General features: G+C 43.0%; 1 protein-coding gene across 3 annotated transcripts in view; it reads right to left on the bottom strand.

Annotated features, from left to right (window-relative positions):
- LOC143298773 (protocadherin-7-like) overlaps positions 1 to 17,500 on the bottom strand; it is a 275,058-nt gene that overhangs the window by 51,438 nt on the left and 206,120 nt on the right. For all 3 annotated transcript variants that reach the window (XM_076611722.1, XM_076611724.1, XM_076611725.1), the window contains 3 exons: positions 13,294 to 13,539; positions 10,891 to 11,100; positions 3,232 to 3,669 (listed from right to left, as the gene is read on the bottom strand). In XM_076611722.1, the coding sequence (XP_076467837.1) occupies positions 3,232 to 3,669; positions 10,891 to 11,100; positions 13,294 to 13,539 (894 nt within the window). The remainder of the gene's footprint in view (positions 1 to 3,231; positions 3,670 to 10,890; positions 11,101 to 13,293; positions 13,540 to 17,500) is intronic.

Below are 17,500 nucleotides of genomic sequence, written 5' to 3'. Positions count from 1 at the left end.
CCTCCTCCACCAGATAGATTCATGAGCATCCTCCCCCCCCACCCCACCACCACCCTCCCCCCATCCCCCAGCTGGATGACAACGATGGTCATCATCGATCTCGATGGACACACCACCACCACCTCCACCAAACACATCCACTTGTTTTGAACGAGAGCGTAGTAACATTTTAACATGTGGATTTTTGTCATCTTTTACAAAACTTGATATGTAACACTGACACTCGAAATGTAACTCCGACTGTTCTTTAAACATCGTTGCTTTGAACTCTTTAGTTGTTTTTGTCGAATATGCCGTTTTTATACATTAAGTTGGCATTTCGTTTTCTGCTGCAATGTTTGATTAAAAGAAAAGTTTAAAGACTTAAAGAAAAAAAACTAACAAAAAAGCTTAAAACTCGTTTACTCACACGTTTTTTTGAATGAGAAATGCAATAAAACGAAATAAGCTGAACGCCTTCGTGTTTTTGATCCACCTTTGTGTTCGCTTGGTGATGACTGTGCGTGCGTTACTTGGCTCTTGTCAACGGAATAACGCCAGACGAACACGCAAAAGACGACATGAACAAAGTACTTATAAAAAAAAAAAAAAGAAAAAAAAGAAAAAGAAAAAAAGAAGAAGTTTTTTCGATGCGTCGCGTGCAAACAACCAACTTTTAGCCTTTCTCAGACCCTTAAAGTAAAATGATGGCGCTTCGTTTTTATCATCCGTCTCTTTCTCTGTGTCGCAAGCTGCTTTTGAGATAATACTGTGAAGTATGTCCATGATTACTTTAGTTTAATGCGTTGCTTCATTGAACCTTTCTGAAAAAAGAAGAAGAAGAGGAAGAAAAAAAAAAGATGTATAGAAGAGAGGTGGAAAAGTGGGCATTTTCAATTATGTCTGTATAATCCTTTTATGCGTCTTCACCCCACCCCACCCACCACGCACCCTTCCCCCTAAACAACTCATCAGCGATAACGACGCTTAATTAAAGCAAACAATTCACTAGCAGAAACGACATGTTAAAGTAAAAAACAAAAAACAAAAACAAACAAACAAAAAACAAAACAATAAAAACAAACAAAAAACCCAACAAAAACAACAACTAACCAGCAGAAACGACACTGCAAAGTAAACAACTAACCAGAAGAAACGATTTTCCAAAGCACCAACTCCCAAAGAAAAGGTCATTATCCACCAAAATCACACAATCCATAGAAGGATTGAAAAAAATATCTCAGGAAAAAAATGTTTTTGATAGCATACCCCTGCACACACACACACACACACACACACACAAAGAAGACAGTCGACAGTAGGGGGCTCAGTGGATGGCTGAATCAGGACAGGCACCACTGAGCGCTACCGGAGTGACTCAGCACCAGTGCAGGGTCTCCACTGGCATGTGGCCTTCTGACTACGTACCATCAATAATTTCCCTGTGGATTGCTGCTGCAAAGACTGCGGCAGACGAACTCTGGGTGTGGCTGTTTATGGGGGAACTCGGACTGAACAGCCAAGATGAGAGTTACGGCACTGAATAAGTACAGATGATGGGGAAAAACAATGACAATAATATAAAAGGAAAAAGCCGACTGAACTCAAACACTAACAAAGAGACAAAAAAACGACCCCCAGAACTCCACAACCCACCCCCAGCACCCCAACTACACGAGCTTAACTCACACGGAACAGCCAGCATTCTTCCCTCCCCCCCCCACCACACCCCCCGAAAGAGACCACATCTAATGTCCAGTGGATTATGTTTGAATGGCCCAGCCTATTGGTTGTTTTTTTGTTTTTTTTTTTAATTCATCATTGGAAATGCGATATATATATATATATATATACATATAGATACACACACACACACACACACACACACACACACACACACACACACACACACACACACACACATATATATATATATATATGCATATATATATTTTTTATATCATTATCTTTTTTTCTGTTCACAGTGTGAGAACCTTCTGCTTGTAGCATCATAACTGTTGTCAGCAGCGGCGGTGAAACCCTGCAGTCATCTCATCGTCGTCTCTTTTGTCGTTCGTTCCCGCGGAGAAGAAGAACTCACCAACTTACCCGTGTTTTGATAAATATCAGCAGCGGTGAAACGCTGTCACCTTCGCCCCCCTTTTTGATGTTCTTGTTGCTAGTGCTACTCAGATTTTTTTTCTCACACAAAAAATCGAGTTTCCATCAACTCTCTCCATACGAACGGCGAAAGAGACGACGTTAACAGCGTTTCACCCCAATTACCATCATCAAAATATTGCAAGAGGAAGGCTCTTATACTGAAGAGGTGAATGTTGACAAAGAATACCACAATTCTTACGACGAAAGCTAATGCTTGGGTCATTCAGACACCCACTGGACATCCGAGGGGTCTGTGTAGAGGAGAAGAGAGGACTGGCCGTACTGAGTGAGTTAAAACTCATTCTTCCCCATAACAGCTACATGGCTGCTACATCTCCCCTGGACCAGCACTGCATGAGACCACTGCAGTAAAACGTAAGGTGGCTGACTAAAACGGCGAAAATCGATGGAGAACTGCTGATTTAATCTGTTGAACAAAGCTTCGTTTTCATACTTTCGGAATCTGCAAACGGTTCAGTTTTAGAACGCCAGCTGCAGTGAGCAAAAATACTCAAATTTAGAACAGTGTGTTGGTTACGAGAATGCTCGTACCTGGTCCAACATGGGGAAGTAAACTTGGTACGAGTTAACTCGTACCTGGAGTAGGACGGGCGCAATAGCCGAGTGGTTAAACTTAAAGCGTCGGACTTTCAATTTGAGGGTCCCGGGTTCGAATCTCGGTGATGGCTCCTGTGATTAAAAGGTGGAGATTTTTTCCGATCTCCCAGGTCACAATATGTGCAGACCTGCTAGTCCCTGAACCCCCTTCGTGTGTATACGCAAGCAGAAGATCATATGCGCACGTTAAAAATCCTGTAATCCGTGTCAGCGTTCAGTGGGTTATGGAAACAAGAACACACCCGGCAAGCACTCACCCGAAAACGGAGTGTGGATGCCTACATGGCGGGGTTAAAAAAAAAAGGTCATTCACGTAAAAGCCCACTCGTGTACATACAAGCGAACGTGGGAGTTGCAGCCCATGAACAAAGAAAAAGAAGTACCTGAAGTAGAATTTTATGGAATCAGAGGAAGTAATCATGGTACTAGTTAACTCATACCCCCAGATGGAGCAGAATTCAGCCGACTCACCTGCACGGTGAAGGTCTGCGACACGGCCAGAGGAGGGGAGCCGGCGTCCTGGCAGGTGACGAGGACCTCGTGCTCCGCCTGGGTCTCACGGTCCAGGGGCCGGCCCAGGATCACCTTGTACTGCATCACGTCCATGGGCTGCAGCTTGAAGTGGCTGGCGTTGGTCCGGCACAGCACGATGCCGTTCAGACCGGAGTCAGGGTCCTCCACACCGATGTGCGCCACCACCCGCCCCAGCCCCGAGGACTCCGACAGCACCGTCACGTTCCCTTGCCCGAAGACGGACAGGATCATCTCCGGGCGGGAGTTGTGCGTGTCCATGACGTGCACCACCACGTCGGCCCGCGAGGTCTTGAAGGGCGTGCCCGAGTCGCGAGCCTCCACCTCCAGGCTGTACGTCTGACCAGCGTAGTTGTCCAGCGGTTTGGCCACGCTGAGCTGGAGAGAGAAAAAAGGACAATATGAAGCAAAGGGTGTGCACAGATCTTGTTTGGATGGGTGGCTGAGAGGGTGGCTCAGTGGCTGGATGGGAGGATGGACAGGTGGGTGTGTAGATGGACAGGTGGCTGTGAGTGTGGTTTGGTGGGAGGATGGATGGATGGATTGGGCAGCTTGATGAACGGGTGGCTGTGTGTGTGGGTGGATGGGAGGATGGGTTGGTGGATGGTTGGTTGGGTGGGTGGGTGGATGGTGGGATGGGTTGGTGGATGAATGGATGGGTGGTTGGGTGGGTGGATGTCCGGACGGGTAGCTGTGAGTGTGGATGGGTGGGGGGATCGATTGGTGGATAGATGGATGGGTGAAAGCAGCGTGGGTGAACGGCAGGTTGGAGGCTGGATGGTTGGACAGATGGATGGGCGGATGGAAGGTGGATATATGATGGATGGTCATAATATGGACCAGATGTTTAAGTGTGTGTGTGTGTGTGTGTGTGTGTGTGTGTGTGTGTGTGATGGGAGTGGGAACAGGTAGTCGTGGTGGACTAGAGATTCTGGGGGAACAGGAGAGCGGCACTGGGGGCCCGGGGGTGCGGAGTGGTGAGGGTGGGCGTGGTCAGTAATAAAAGGTGCAGGAACAACAAGGTCAGCTTCATATAAATGTCTATGAACAACAGTATGCCAAAGTCTCTCTGTCTTTCAGAGACAGACAGGCAGACACAGATACAAACATATTTTCACACACACACACACACACACACACACACACACACACACACACACACACACACACACACACACACACACACACAGATATAGAAAAGATCGACAGTGGTACCAGTTCTAAAATCAGGAAAACCTAAACGTAATAAAAATAGCTATAGGCCTAGTGCTTTGACCTAGCATGTCAGTAAACTAATGGAAAAAATAGTCCTGCTGAGAATAATAACTTACTGTAAAAAATACAATATCATTCCAGTGAACCAGGCAGGCTGTAGAAAAGGAAGATCAACAGTCGAACATCTAGTAAAAATTACAACTCAAATAAAATGTCAGTTTGCCCGCAGAAAAAGTGTATTGGCAACGTTTTTTGATGTTAAAAAAGCCTACGATCAGGTTTGGCACAAACGTCTGCTATGCAAACTGAAATCAGTCGGAATATATGGTAATCTCTATGAGTGTATAAAAAGCTTTTTATCTAACAGAACTATCCAAGCAAGGGTTGGGAACACATTATTCTTTTCCACATAAACTTGACATGGGAATTCCACAGGGCTGTTATAGCCCCTATACTTTTTAATATTCTTATTCAGGATCTCCCAAAGGTGTTGTCAAATCGTGTAGTTATAGTACAGTATGCTGATAACATTTGTATGTGGATGGGTGTCACTCTAAAAAAGTCAACCCCACAAAGAGCACAGAATTACATACGGCGTTTGTATCAATCTGATCTTGACAACCTTGGTAACAATATGTCTGAAAATGGTCTAGCCTTGTCGACAGAAAAAGAACATGTGATGTTGTTTAATTCAGGTGGTAATCCATTTAGCATGCCAATTTTTAAATTACTTGGTAACGTCACTGATTATAAACAGGTGGTGAAGTTTTTAGGTGTTTATCTTACTTCAAAACTGACATGGAACATTCACTTTCACATTCACAAAGGCAAGGAAAAGTATCAATCTAATAATGAAAATTCTAAGCCGTTTACCTTGGGGAATGGATACAAAAACATTTATCCATTTTTCCATGGCTCTTGTAAGATCTAAGTTAACGTATGCACAAGAAATACTTTTCAGTGCACCTAAATATCTATTACAAAAAATTCAAAGTGTAGACTGTAAGGTTATCAAAATTGCCCTCGGGGTGCCCTTTCATGCATTCACCCAGGAAACATACAAAACAGCCGGAATTCTTCCTTTAAATGAGCATCGTGAGTTAGCAACAGCAAAATTCGCTGTAAGATACACTTCTATGACAGAAAATCTTATTGCTGATGAACTGACAGTAAGATCTGACATTGATTTTCCAAAAAGAGCTAAAGCTATTTCATCACAAGAAACAGCTGCAACTTACGTTTCAAATCTGTTAAAAGAATCTGGTGTTAACATGAACGAGTTAGCTATAAATCCATCTTATACTCCTATTCCTTTTTTGGAAATGTTGAAAGCAGATTTTGATATCAACTATTCTGAAACAAATAAGGAAGAAAAAGTCATTATCACGACAAGTACTGCCAGAATACACATAGCAGAAAAATATCAGAATCATCTCCATACATTTACAGATGGATCCATTCTTGGTGACAAAAATGCTGGCGCGGCTTTTTCTATTCCCGCTTTTAAAGTTGAAAAATCTTACTTTATTGGAAAGAATCTTTCCATTTTTACGGCTGAACTTGTTGCTATTATACAAGCTTTGAGCTATTTGGTGAGACACCAAACAGTTTTCTTGAAAACAGCATTCTTTGTTAATTCCGAATCAGTACTTTATGCTCTAGAATCATTTAGTCTTGAAACAAGACCCGACTTAGTTATTGAGGCAAATCATTTGGCACACTGTTTGAGGATTAAAGGTACTGATGTCAGCATGTCTTCTCATGTGGACATTTATGGCAATGAAACTGCTGATGTCGATTTCATAAACTATGGAAAGCAGGGTCTTCAAAATAAAAAGGGACGCATTATTAAAGAAAAAAAATACCGAATTCATCAGTTTGCTATACAAGATTAAAAACCTCTACTTTCTTCCGTATAAAACTTGACGCGCTGAAGACAAAATACAGTAAAAATGTTAAATGCATTTGTGGTAAGCAGTTCGGCTTGCATCATAGTTTGTTTAAATGTCAGCAGTTACGTATCTTCTTGCCCAAGTATTTTACAGAGAGTAACTGTTCTGCAGATGATTTGGGGGAAGTTATTTCTAACAAGGTTCTTTTAATAGAACTTTCAAAGGCATTAGTTCATAACCCTATTTCTACATTCCTTTAATGTACTTCATAATCAAGTTAATGGTTTTAGTTATTATCATCATTATTGAATTGTTAGTGTTAAAGCTAATTCTATGTTAGTTATGCATTTCTTAGTAGTTTTCTACCTTTTCTGTATTATCCTGACTTCTCTTTCCCCTCTCCCCACCCCTCCCCACCCCACTTTAAAAAAAAATTACTTTTTTTTAATCGTCTAATATCACTAATAGTGAAAAGACGTTAAACTAAAGAACGAACACACACATACACACGCGCGCGCGCTTGCACACACACAAACGATGGCCGATGACGCCGCAAAATCAGCAACTACTGCCCCCAATCCCAGTGTCTCGGGTCTCATTCGCCAAACATAAGGCATCAGTTTATTACCGCACTCTGGCAACTGCCTAAAGACATCGCAGACAGCGAAGAAGAAGGAAAAAATAAAAATAGCAACCCGATAGAAGACACCTAGTGGAAATTCCTTGTGTACCACACTCAGAATAAAACACAGCTGATTGAATCCGAAATAACAATTCCCTCCACGAACAAAGAGAGTGTGAATGAATGATTTTGCAAAACTGGAGACTGCAGCAGTAGCTAGACAGCGTAGGCGAGATACAAAACGTAACAGGTAATAGAAGAACAAGAAGAAGAAGAAGAAGAAAACCTATGTAATATACTCTGACGACGGCACTATCGCTTACACGAGAAAGATCATTGTCGCTGTTGTGATGATCGCGCCGCAAGCCGTTTTGATTGGGTTAAACTGGACACGAAGTTGCCTGCTCAGCATTTTTTTTTTGTTCACTAAAGTGGATCATTCTCCACCCCCTCTCTCCTTTCTTCCCTCATCTCCATCTTCCTCTTCTTCTTCTCCTCCTCATCCCCCCTCAACTCTGTGAAGAATCAATGGGGCGCCGTACTGAACTGTTCACCAAATTCCTTCAGTTCTGTCGGTTGCGTGTGTGTGTGTGTGTGTGTGTGTGTGTGTGTGTGTGTGTGTGTGTGTGTGTGTGTGTGTGTGTGTGTGTGTGTGTGTGTGTGTGTGTGTGAAAGCCTGGCTCTTCATCATCACTCACAAATTCTTTCACTGTTATAGGCATTCCCAACCCCACATCCCCCAGTCCCCCGCCTTCCACCAACCAAACAGGAATGAAACAACAACAAAAACGAAAAAAAGAAAGAAAGAAATAAACCAATAAACCCTGTCCTTTGATTGCTCTGAACAAGACAACAGATAGAATCAAGATATCCTTTGGCAATTTTGTGTTTCACACCCACATCCATCCCCTCGCCCCTCACACACACACACACACACACACACACACACTATTCCACTCTCCCTTGTCCCCCTTAATAACCTCTTGTCTCCGTCCTGACCAGCGGTTGGGTTTATGTCTTCCACTCTCTGTCTCTCTGTATCATGTCTGTCTGTGTGTCTCTTCTTTCATACAGATGTGGTGCGGCGTATTTCAATCCGTCCACGCGCTTTGGCGTCGCGCCTCCTTGAAACTGAAGCTAACCATACTCAGAAAAAACTGAAGCTAACCATACTCAGAAAACTAACCATACTCAGAAAAAAACTGAAGCTAACCATACTCAGAAAAAAACTGAAGCTAACCATACTCAGAAAAAACTGAAGCTAACCATACTCAGAAAACTAACCATACTCAGAAAAAAACTGAAGCTAACCATACTCAGAAAGCTAACCATACTCAGAAAAAAACTGAAGCTAACCATACTCAGAAAGCTAACCATACTCAGAAAAAAACTGAAGCTAACCATACTCAGAAAAAAACTGAAGCTAACCATACTCAGAAAAAAACTGAAGCTAACCATACTCAGAAAGCTAACCATACTCAGAAAAAACCTGAAGCTAACCATACTCAGAAAAAAACCTGAAGCTAACCATACTCAGAAAGCTAACCATACTCAGAAAAAAACTGAAGCTAACCATACTCAGAAAAAAACCGAAGCTAACCATACTCAGAAAGCTAACCATACTCAGAAAAAAACTGAAGCTAACCATACTCAGAAAAATCAACACCCCCGACGTTTTGTATCAGGAAATAAATACCAAATCCTTCAACAACAACAACAACAAAAAGTGCAGACTTGGAAGAATGCTCTAAAACTGGAAACAGCGGAGGTGGGTGGACAGCGTAGGCCGAGTGACAAAGCGAAGCAAATTAAAACGGAAAAAGTTGAGGAGTGTTAAAAAAAAAAAGAAAAAAAAAAGACAACAAAAACAACAACTCATAATGGGTGTTGTGTTAGTCACATGCAAGCCGCTTTGACAGAGTAATACAAGGCCGGAAATTACCTTCTCAGAAAATTCTTTCCAAGTTAAGTGCCCACTATCCCCGAACAACCCCCACGACCCACATCTCTCTCTCTCTCTCTCTCTCTCTCTCTCTCTCTCTCACACACACACATGCGTGTGCACACTAGCTCACAAACACACATGCGTGCGCGCACACGCACACACGCGTGCGCAAACACACACGCAATCACACGCACACCAGCCCTCAAAGTCAAACACACACGCACGCAGACCCCCTCCACAAATCCACACCCACGCGCACGCACTAAATTGATCCATTTACCGTTTTTCTTCTGTGGAAGAACAACACAGTTATCATAAAAAAAAACTCAAAACAACAACAACGAAAACCATAAAAAACAACAACAACTCACGCACACACACACACACACACACACACACACTTTTGAAGTCAAAAGAAAATGCAGAGATTCAAATGTCAGGTGCAACCATTTCTGGACACTGATGACCATTGACGGGGGAAAAAAAGAAAGGCAAATAATGAAGGCCACAAAAAACATCCGATGCAAACATCTAACTTAGGAATACAAACAAGCAAATTACGAAAACGAAATAACATCCGATGCAAACATCTAACTTAGGAATACAAACAAGCAAATTACGAAAACGAGTTCAACATTCACTGTAGAGGCGTCCAGTGTATTTCAGTGTGTGTGTGTGTGTGTGTGTGTGTGTGTGTGTGTGTGTGTGTGTGTGTGTGTGTGCGCGCCTAATTTACCCTTTCCAGAAACAGGAAAACAACAGGAAACGTACTGTTCCTGTATGTTGCAATTCAGTTTCTCCACTTCTGACCTCCGTTTGATGTCTCATCCAAAAGACTAGCACCCAGACATTTACTCAGCGCGCGTCAAGCGGAAGGTGGTGGCGTGGGGGGGGGGGGGGGGGGGATACCGGTGTGCTCGGGGGCTCGAACTTGCACACACTTGCTTCCTGATCGGGCACATTACCACTAGGCCGTCGCTCCACTCTTATATCAGACCACCAATATAATGACAAACATCCCTGTCAGGATTCTAACACCGTGTCACCCATACAGTAGTTGAGGGTGAATACACAAACAATGCAAAACACAACGCACCACACCACACACTACCACATCACATCAAAGCACACCACACCACATGCCCACAACACCACATCACATCACACCACACCACACAATAACGCCCGATGGCCGCCAGCCAACACAGTGAACGTACCTCCCCAGAGGTGTAGTTGAGGGTGAATACATCAAAGCACACCACACCACATCACACCACACCACATCACATCACACCACACCACACCACATCACACCACAACGCCCGATGGCCGCCAGCCAACACAGTGAACGTACCTCTCCAGAGGTGTAGCTGAGGGTGAATACATCAAAGCACATCAAAGCACACCACACCACATCACACCACACCACATCACATCACACCACACCACACCATATCACACCACAACGCACGATGGCCGCCAGCGAACACAGTGAACGCACCTCCCAAAAAGTGTAGCTGAGGGTGAATACACAAACAATATACAGTACAACACAACGCACCACACCACACCACACCACATCACATCACTCCACACCACACCACACCACACCACACCACATCACACCACACAATGCCCCAAAGGCCTCCAGCACAACACAGCGAGCGTACCTCTCCAGAGGTGTGGCTGAGGATGAATACACAAAACAAATCAAATCAAATCAAACCAAAACAATACCACACCACACCACACCACACCACACCACACAACCAAAAGGGCGCCAGCCAATACAGCGAAAGCTGAGAGTGAATACACAAAACAATACACCACACCACACCACAAAACAATGCCCCCCCCCCCCCCCCCCATCTCCCGCCCCCTCCGAGAAGTCCCCCAAGCACAAACAAACACAGTTGGAACCTTACCTCCCCGGAGGTGCGGTTGAGGGCGAACAGCCCCAGGGCGATATCGGCCTGCAGAGGACTGAACCGGTACACCACCACGGCGTTGTCGCCCACGTCCTGGTCGTGAGCCCTCAGGGTCAGCACGGCGCTGCCCACCGCCTCGATCTCCGACACGTTGGCCGCGTAGCTGTCCTGGTCCCATTCCGGGGCGTGGTCGTTCACGTCTTCCACCTGGCGTAAAGTGATAAACAGAAATAACGAACGAATGAATCAATCAATCAATCAGGGAATGCCACGTAGTCATTAGCCACGTAGCCTACCTACCTGCATAATATGTAACAGAACATAAGAAATAAAGAAATAAAGAATGAAAACTTCTTCTTCTTCTTCTCCTCCTCCTCCTCCACCTCCGAAGTAGTAATAATAATTATTATCTCAAGGAATGACGTGTGGTCGTTAGCGTCTCCTACCTGCATAAGTGGGAGAAAGAAAGAAAGAAAGAAAGAAAGAAAAGAAAAGAATGAATGAATCAACCAGGGAATGACACGTGGTCGTCAGCGTCTCCTACCTGCATACGTGGTAGAAAGAAAGCAAGAAAGAAAGAATAAACGAATGAATGAACCAATCAATACATCAATCAAGGAATGACGCGTGGTCGTCAGCGTCTCCTACCTGCATACGTGGTAGAAAGAAAGCAAGAAAGAAAGAATGAACGAATGAATGAACCAATCAATACATCAATCAAGGAATGGCGCGTGGTCGTTAGTGTCTCCTACCTGCATAATAGGAAGAAAGAAAGAAAGAAAGAAAGAAAGAAAGAAAAAAGAATAAAAGAATCAATCAAGGAATGACGTGTGGTCATGAGCGTGTCCAACCAGCATAAGTGGGGGGAAAGAAGAAATAAAGAATGATATTATATCAATCAAGGAATGACGTGTGGCCGTTAACGTGTCCAATCTGCACAAAATAGAGAATGACTGAATGAACGGATGAGTAAATGAATGAATGGATGAACTACGGGACGTAGGCGTTCACATCTACCATCGGCACAGTCAGGTGAGAGAATAAAATGAATGAATGAACGAATAAATGAATGAACGAACGAAAGTGTGTGTGTGTGTGTGTGTGTGTGTGTGTGTGTGTGTGTGTGTGTGTGTGTGTGTGTGTGTGTGTGTGTGTGTGACAACAGAAGTATTCTATTCACATTCGGATGACTCCTCATAATCAAATCAAATCAAATCATGTTGTGTATGGCCCAGCCGACTGCAAAAGAGGCGGACGTTCTTTCAAACCAGCAGTAGAGAACACAAAACCATGGAATATTCATAACCATAGTGACACTGGAACTGCATACACCAACAGCTACAATCTTCAACAGGCTTGGAATACATGATTACATACCACCACACAATTGTTCTCGAAATGCGCAAAAAACAGAAGAAAAAACAAAAGAAGTATTTGTATTGTATTGTGATGTATTGTAATACTCTTTTTTGTCACAACAGATTTATCTGTGTGAAAATCGGGTTGCTCTCCCCAGACAGAGCGCGTCGCTACATCGAGAGCGCCACCAATTTTTGTTGTTGTATTTTATCCTGCCTGCATTTTGTTTTCATTTGTTTTCCTATCGAAGAGGATTTTTCTACAGAATTTTGCCAGGGACTACCCTTTTGTTGCTATGGGTTCTTTTACGTGCACTAAGTGCATGTTGCACACGTGACCTCGGTTTATCGTTTCATCCGAATGATTAGCGTCCAGACCACCATTCAAGGTCTAGTGGAGGGGGGTTGGGGGGGGGGGGGGAGAAATACTGGCGACTGTGCCGGGAATCGAACCAGTGCACTCCGATTCTCTCGTTTCCTACGCGGCCGCATTACCTCTGGGCCATTGTATGATAGTCGTGTTCAACTATGACCATCAGAACAGCAGCGGAGGTAACTGCTGTCCCGACTATCTGGGTTAGAATTTGATTAAACTGGAGAGTGTCTTGCCCAAGTTACATCCCTCCTCTCTCCGCCAAGAGGGTTTTAGGGCAGTCTGCGTCGTGAGATGGTTTTCAAAGGCAAACTAGCCTGCAGCACTGAGAGCTAGTGCAATTTTGCCTCCCAGTTTGAGAGTCTTAGTCCTTCACAGAAGACTAAGATGACAGTGATTTCCCATTGCATTAGAGAAACCATTTGATAATACAGCTCTCACTTTGTTGTTGGTCCCACCTGTTAACTTATGTCAGTCTGTGATTATAAGCTGAGTGTTGGGCCTCGCATCACTCAGCTAATAATCTTCTTCTTCTCCGTTCGTGGGCTGCAACTCCCACGTTCACTCGTATGTACACGAGTGGGTGTTTACGTGCATGACCGTTTGTACCCCGCCATGTAGGCAGACATACTCCGTTTTCGGAGGTACTCCACTAATGATGATACCCACCTCCACATTGACGGTCAGCGTGCCGGAGCGGACAGGCGGCCCGCCGTCCGTGGCCACCACCAGCAGCCGGTACGTAGGGACCGTCTCCCTGTCCAGCGGCCCCGTCAGCTTCAGCCACAGTCTGGCGCCACCCACGGCGGCTTCGCCGCCCTCCGCCTGCAGGCCGAAAGGGACGTCACTGGTGAGCAGCGAGTAGCGGCGTACAGAGTGGTTGGCCCCTGCGTCGGCGTCCACGGCGGTTGTTAGCTGGAAGGGGGGGAAAAAACAAAAGAAAAGAAAAAAAGGGAGAATTTAAATGAAAATTAAAGAAAGAAGAAGAAAAACAAGAGAGGCAAGGCCTTCAAGACTCACTTGTGATACACTTAAAAAAAAAAAAATCTAATCGTTAAAATGTGTTCTGTATTTGTTATTATGCTATTATAAAGCTTCGGGTTAAAAAAAAGAAAGAAAAAAAGTCCTAACCAGAATCGAACCCCGCGTGTTCGGGTGAGAAGAGACTGTCTAACCCATTACACTATTATGGCTCATTAACTGACGTTCTAAAATGTAATATTTGAATATACTTTTTTAAAGGGCGATGAATCAATTGCGGTATTCACAGTGAGAACGCTGTTTAAATCATATTATTCTGGTGTATCTTGGGTATTCAAAAAATCTTTAAGAGCAATTTAAAAAAAAGTCTGCGGTAAAGGAGACGTGGCTATCGCCGCAATCACACTGCAACATTTAGCCGTTTTCTCTAGATCTAGATAGATGTACAAGTTTAGTTACACCCGCCGAGAATGTAGTACGACACGGTCGATTCAATTTCTCTTTTATGTTCATTCTAGTTTTATAGTTTTAAAGTTGATATGAAAATTTAGTATTTTGTTAAACTAATAACATGCAGAGCCAAGTACAAGTACTTCTAAACGTCGTAAGAAGTGAAAAGGACTTCATTTTGAGAAAAGTCAAGACTGGAATTTTTTTCGTTTCACCGTGATCAGTTCAAGGATATTAACTCGCATGGTTTACAATTTTTAACTGTGAATTCCGACTGATTCTGTGGATATTTTTATGGCAGTTTGGGGCATAATCCAGTAAGTGATGAGGCGTTCACAAATCTTTCTCTGAATAAATATTTAACGGTCTCCTTCTCCAACTTTCCATCACATGTTATCGTGTTTTGTCCATTGAATATAGGATTGAATGGGCAGGTCAACAACTTGAAACAAAATGGCGTCGTTCGCGTTCGCGAAGAATATGAGCACGCGCTTTGAATGTCTATAAATATGTGTACCCAATTGATTTTTGCTCATGACCTTCAGGGCTCAGCCAATAGATCTGTAAAGTCCACTCGTCGTATTGATTTTAGTATTTTCCGAAAAAGACCACTTTTTAGCGAATGAACATAGTGAAAGCCCTGTACACTGAGAGTAAAACACACAAGCTTTTTATGTATCGAGTATAATTTCAAAATGTAATGTTTAAGATGAGAAAGATCAGTTTAAAGCAAATTAAGTCCCCTAGCATTAATTACAGATTAATTTCCCTTTTTTACTATCTGCACCAAAACGTTTGCAAAATAAATAAAACTTCCATGATTAGCAAAAGAAGTTCATGTTTGAACAAAAAATGATAATAATGACTACTCTTGTTGTTGTGTCAGAATATCAGATCAAAGTGCCAAGTTTAGAGAATACAAAAAATATAAATATAACAGTAAATGCAGTTTGCATATAATTTGGCTTCTTTTTTTAAATTTGTTTGTGGCCATCCCAGAGATGCAATATTGTTTTAAACAAGATGACTGGAAAGAACTGAATTTTTCCTATTTTTATGCCTAATTTGGTGTCAACTGACAAAGTATTTGCAGAGAAAATGTTAAAGTTTACCACGGACACACAGATACACACACAGACACACACAGACACACACACACACACACACACAGACAACCGAACACCGGGTTAAAACATAGACTCACTTTGTTTCCTCCCCCGGACCTAACTCTAAATTGCGTCACATTGTGTACAATCTACTGTTTCCCGGAAAAAGAAGAAGAAGAAGAAAAAACCAAACAAACAACTACTTGGGCTAATGTACATTGTGAAAGGTCTCCAAACTGAGTGTAAAACACAAAAACCTTGTCTATGTGCAGAGTGATAATTTCAAAATGTAATGTTTTCGGTGAGAAAGATCAGTATAAAAACAAATTAATGGCCATGCTTCAAAACATGATTAATCTCCCCTTCAATTAGCTGCCACAAAGAGATTTATCATGTAACTTCCTGACCAAACTGCAGTTCATATTTGAACAAAAATTGGGAAAAAATGTAACATTATGTTATTGTGCAAATAATTTGGCTTCTTTAAAAAAAAAAATTTTTGGGGGTGCCCACCCTAACGGTGCACTGTCAATGAGAACAGGGTGAGTGGAAAGAAGATATTTCCCCCCTATTTCTATGCCCAATTTGGTGTAAAATGACAAAGTATTTTCAGAGAAAATGACAATAAAGTTTACCACACACACACGCACACACACACACACAGAAAACCGAAAACGGTTATAACAGACTCACATTGTTTACACAAGTGAGACAAAACAACAACAATAACAGCAACAACAACAAACAACGAAAGTCGATCCCCCTTAGCGAAAGGAAAACCACTGAAAGACATAGATGGGCAACTTGTGTTTCCTTTTTAACTCTCTCCATACGAACGGCGAAAGAGACGACGTTACCAGCGTTTCACCCCAATTACCACCATCAAAATATTGCAAGCGGAAGGCTCTTATACTGAAGAGGTGAATGTTGACAAAGAATACCACAATTCTGACGACGGAAGCTAAAGGTTGGGTCATTGAGACACCCACTGGACATCCTAAGGGGTCTGTGTAGAGGAGAAGAGAGGACTGGCCGTACTGAGTGAGTTAATTATCATTATTTCCCCCCCAGCCCACCACCACCCCAATTTCTGTTTCAAGTAGGCGGAAAAAAATATACCGGATGATCTGTCTCATGTTAGGCTACATCACGGCTCTTTACTAGTTAAAAACAGATCGGTGGGGAAGGTGATGTTTAACGTCACTGTGTGGTTAAGTTCATTTGAAATCTTGGACTCTGAGATAAAAAAAAAAAAGTGTGGGAAAGGGAGTGGGGTTGGGATTAGAGAAAGAAAGAATGAAAGAAAAAAAAATCAAACACGAAGGAAACTGCCAGTTTCAGCTTCAGTTTCAAGGAGATGTCAAAGCGTGCAGACACATCCAAATCTGTCGTTGCACCTGCATGTCCAGGACAGTATATTTACGTAAGCTTCTGCATGTCGCGAATTGCCTCATGCCACTCTGGTCTTCCCGTACCACTTTCAACCTTTTTGTAGGAGGTTCACAGTCAGTCAGAATCATGGCATGTTGATTTGCGGGCATAATTATGTAATGGTGCCAGCCACTGGACAACATGCATCACTGCTTCAACTTTCACTGTCAGGCTAAAGGTTATGACGTAATAGGCAGCATTCTCTTCCCCGATTATTTTTCCCATTTTGCTTTACAGTGTTATCCCCAACAGGGCTGATCTTTGGTGACTGGACAGTCTGTTAATTTGATAATGCCCACTTCTTTGCCGTTTTATTCTATTGGTAGCTTCGCTCCTGCATCAGTTCTGTCCCCTGGCCATTCCCAACAATGTCTTCCTTGAGTGGGAAGTCGCTGTATGATTGTGTTGAAGAGGCATTTCAGATGTTCTGGGTAATCTTCCCATTCTCACGCTTTTATATCTGGCATTCAAAGTTTATGGTGTCTTCTGTTTGTCTCATCCATATCCCAGACAACTGACGTTTGGTTCCTTCACTGCATCATATAGTGGATTTGAGGGGTTTGTTTTGTTGCTTTGAAACAGGTTTCTTTTCTAACTTGTGTCTGGCCTACATTACAGGAAGGTCAAGCAGGTATGGCATGGTCTCAGCAGGAATGTCTTTCATTGTTTCCAGAATAAGTATCAGCGCTTCATTTGAATTCTTTATAACTTCAAGAGGCTGCATTGAGAAAGTATTGGAGCCCCAGTCCATTGCCAGTCACACAGAGGACGACTGACTGGCAATATCAGAAGAGATGGCGTTGTTTAATGCCTTTAGGTGCTATTTTGCCTTTAAGACCGACAGACCATTTCTGCATTTAAGAATAGTGTATATGTTTTCTGAAGGTCAGCATCCTGTCAAAATGCAT

Source organism: Babylonia areolata, chromosome 24 (genome assembly GCF_041734735.1).
Source record: "Babylonia areolata isolate BAREFJ2019XMU chromosome 24, ASM4173473v1, whole genome shotgun sequence".
Taxonomy (NCBI): domain Eukaryota; kingdom Metazoa; phylum Mollusca; class Gastropoda; order Neogastropoda; family Buccinidae; genus Babylonia; species Babylonia areolata.
The sequence above is the reverse complement of the archived record's forward strand: the minus strand, read 5'-3'. Positions and strand labels throughout refer to the sequence as shown.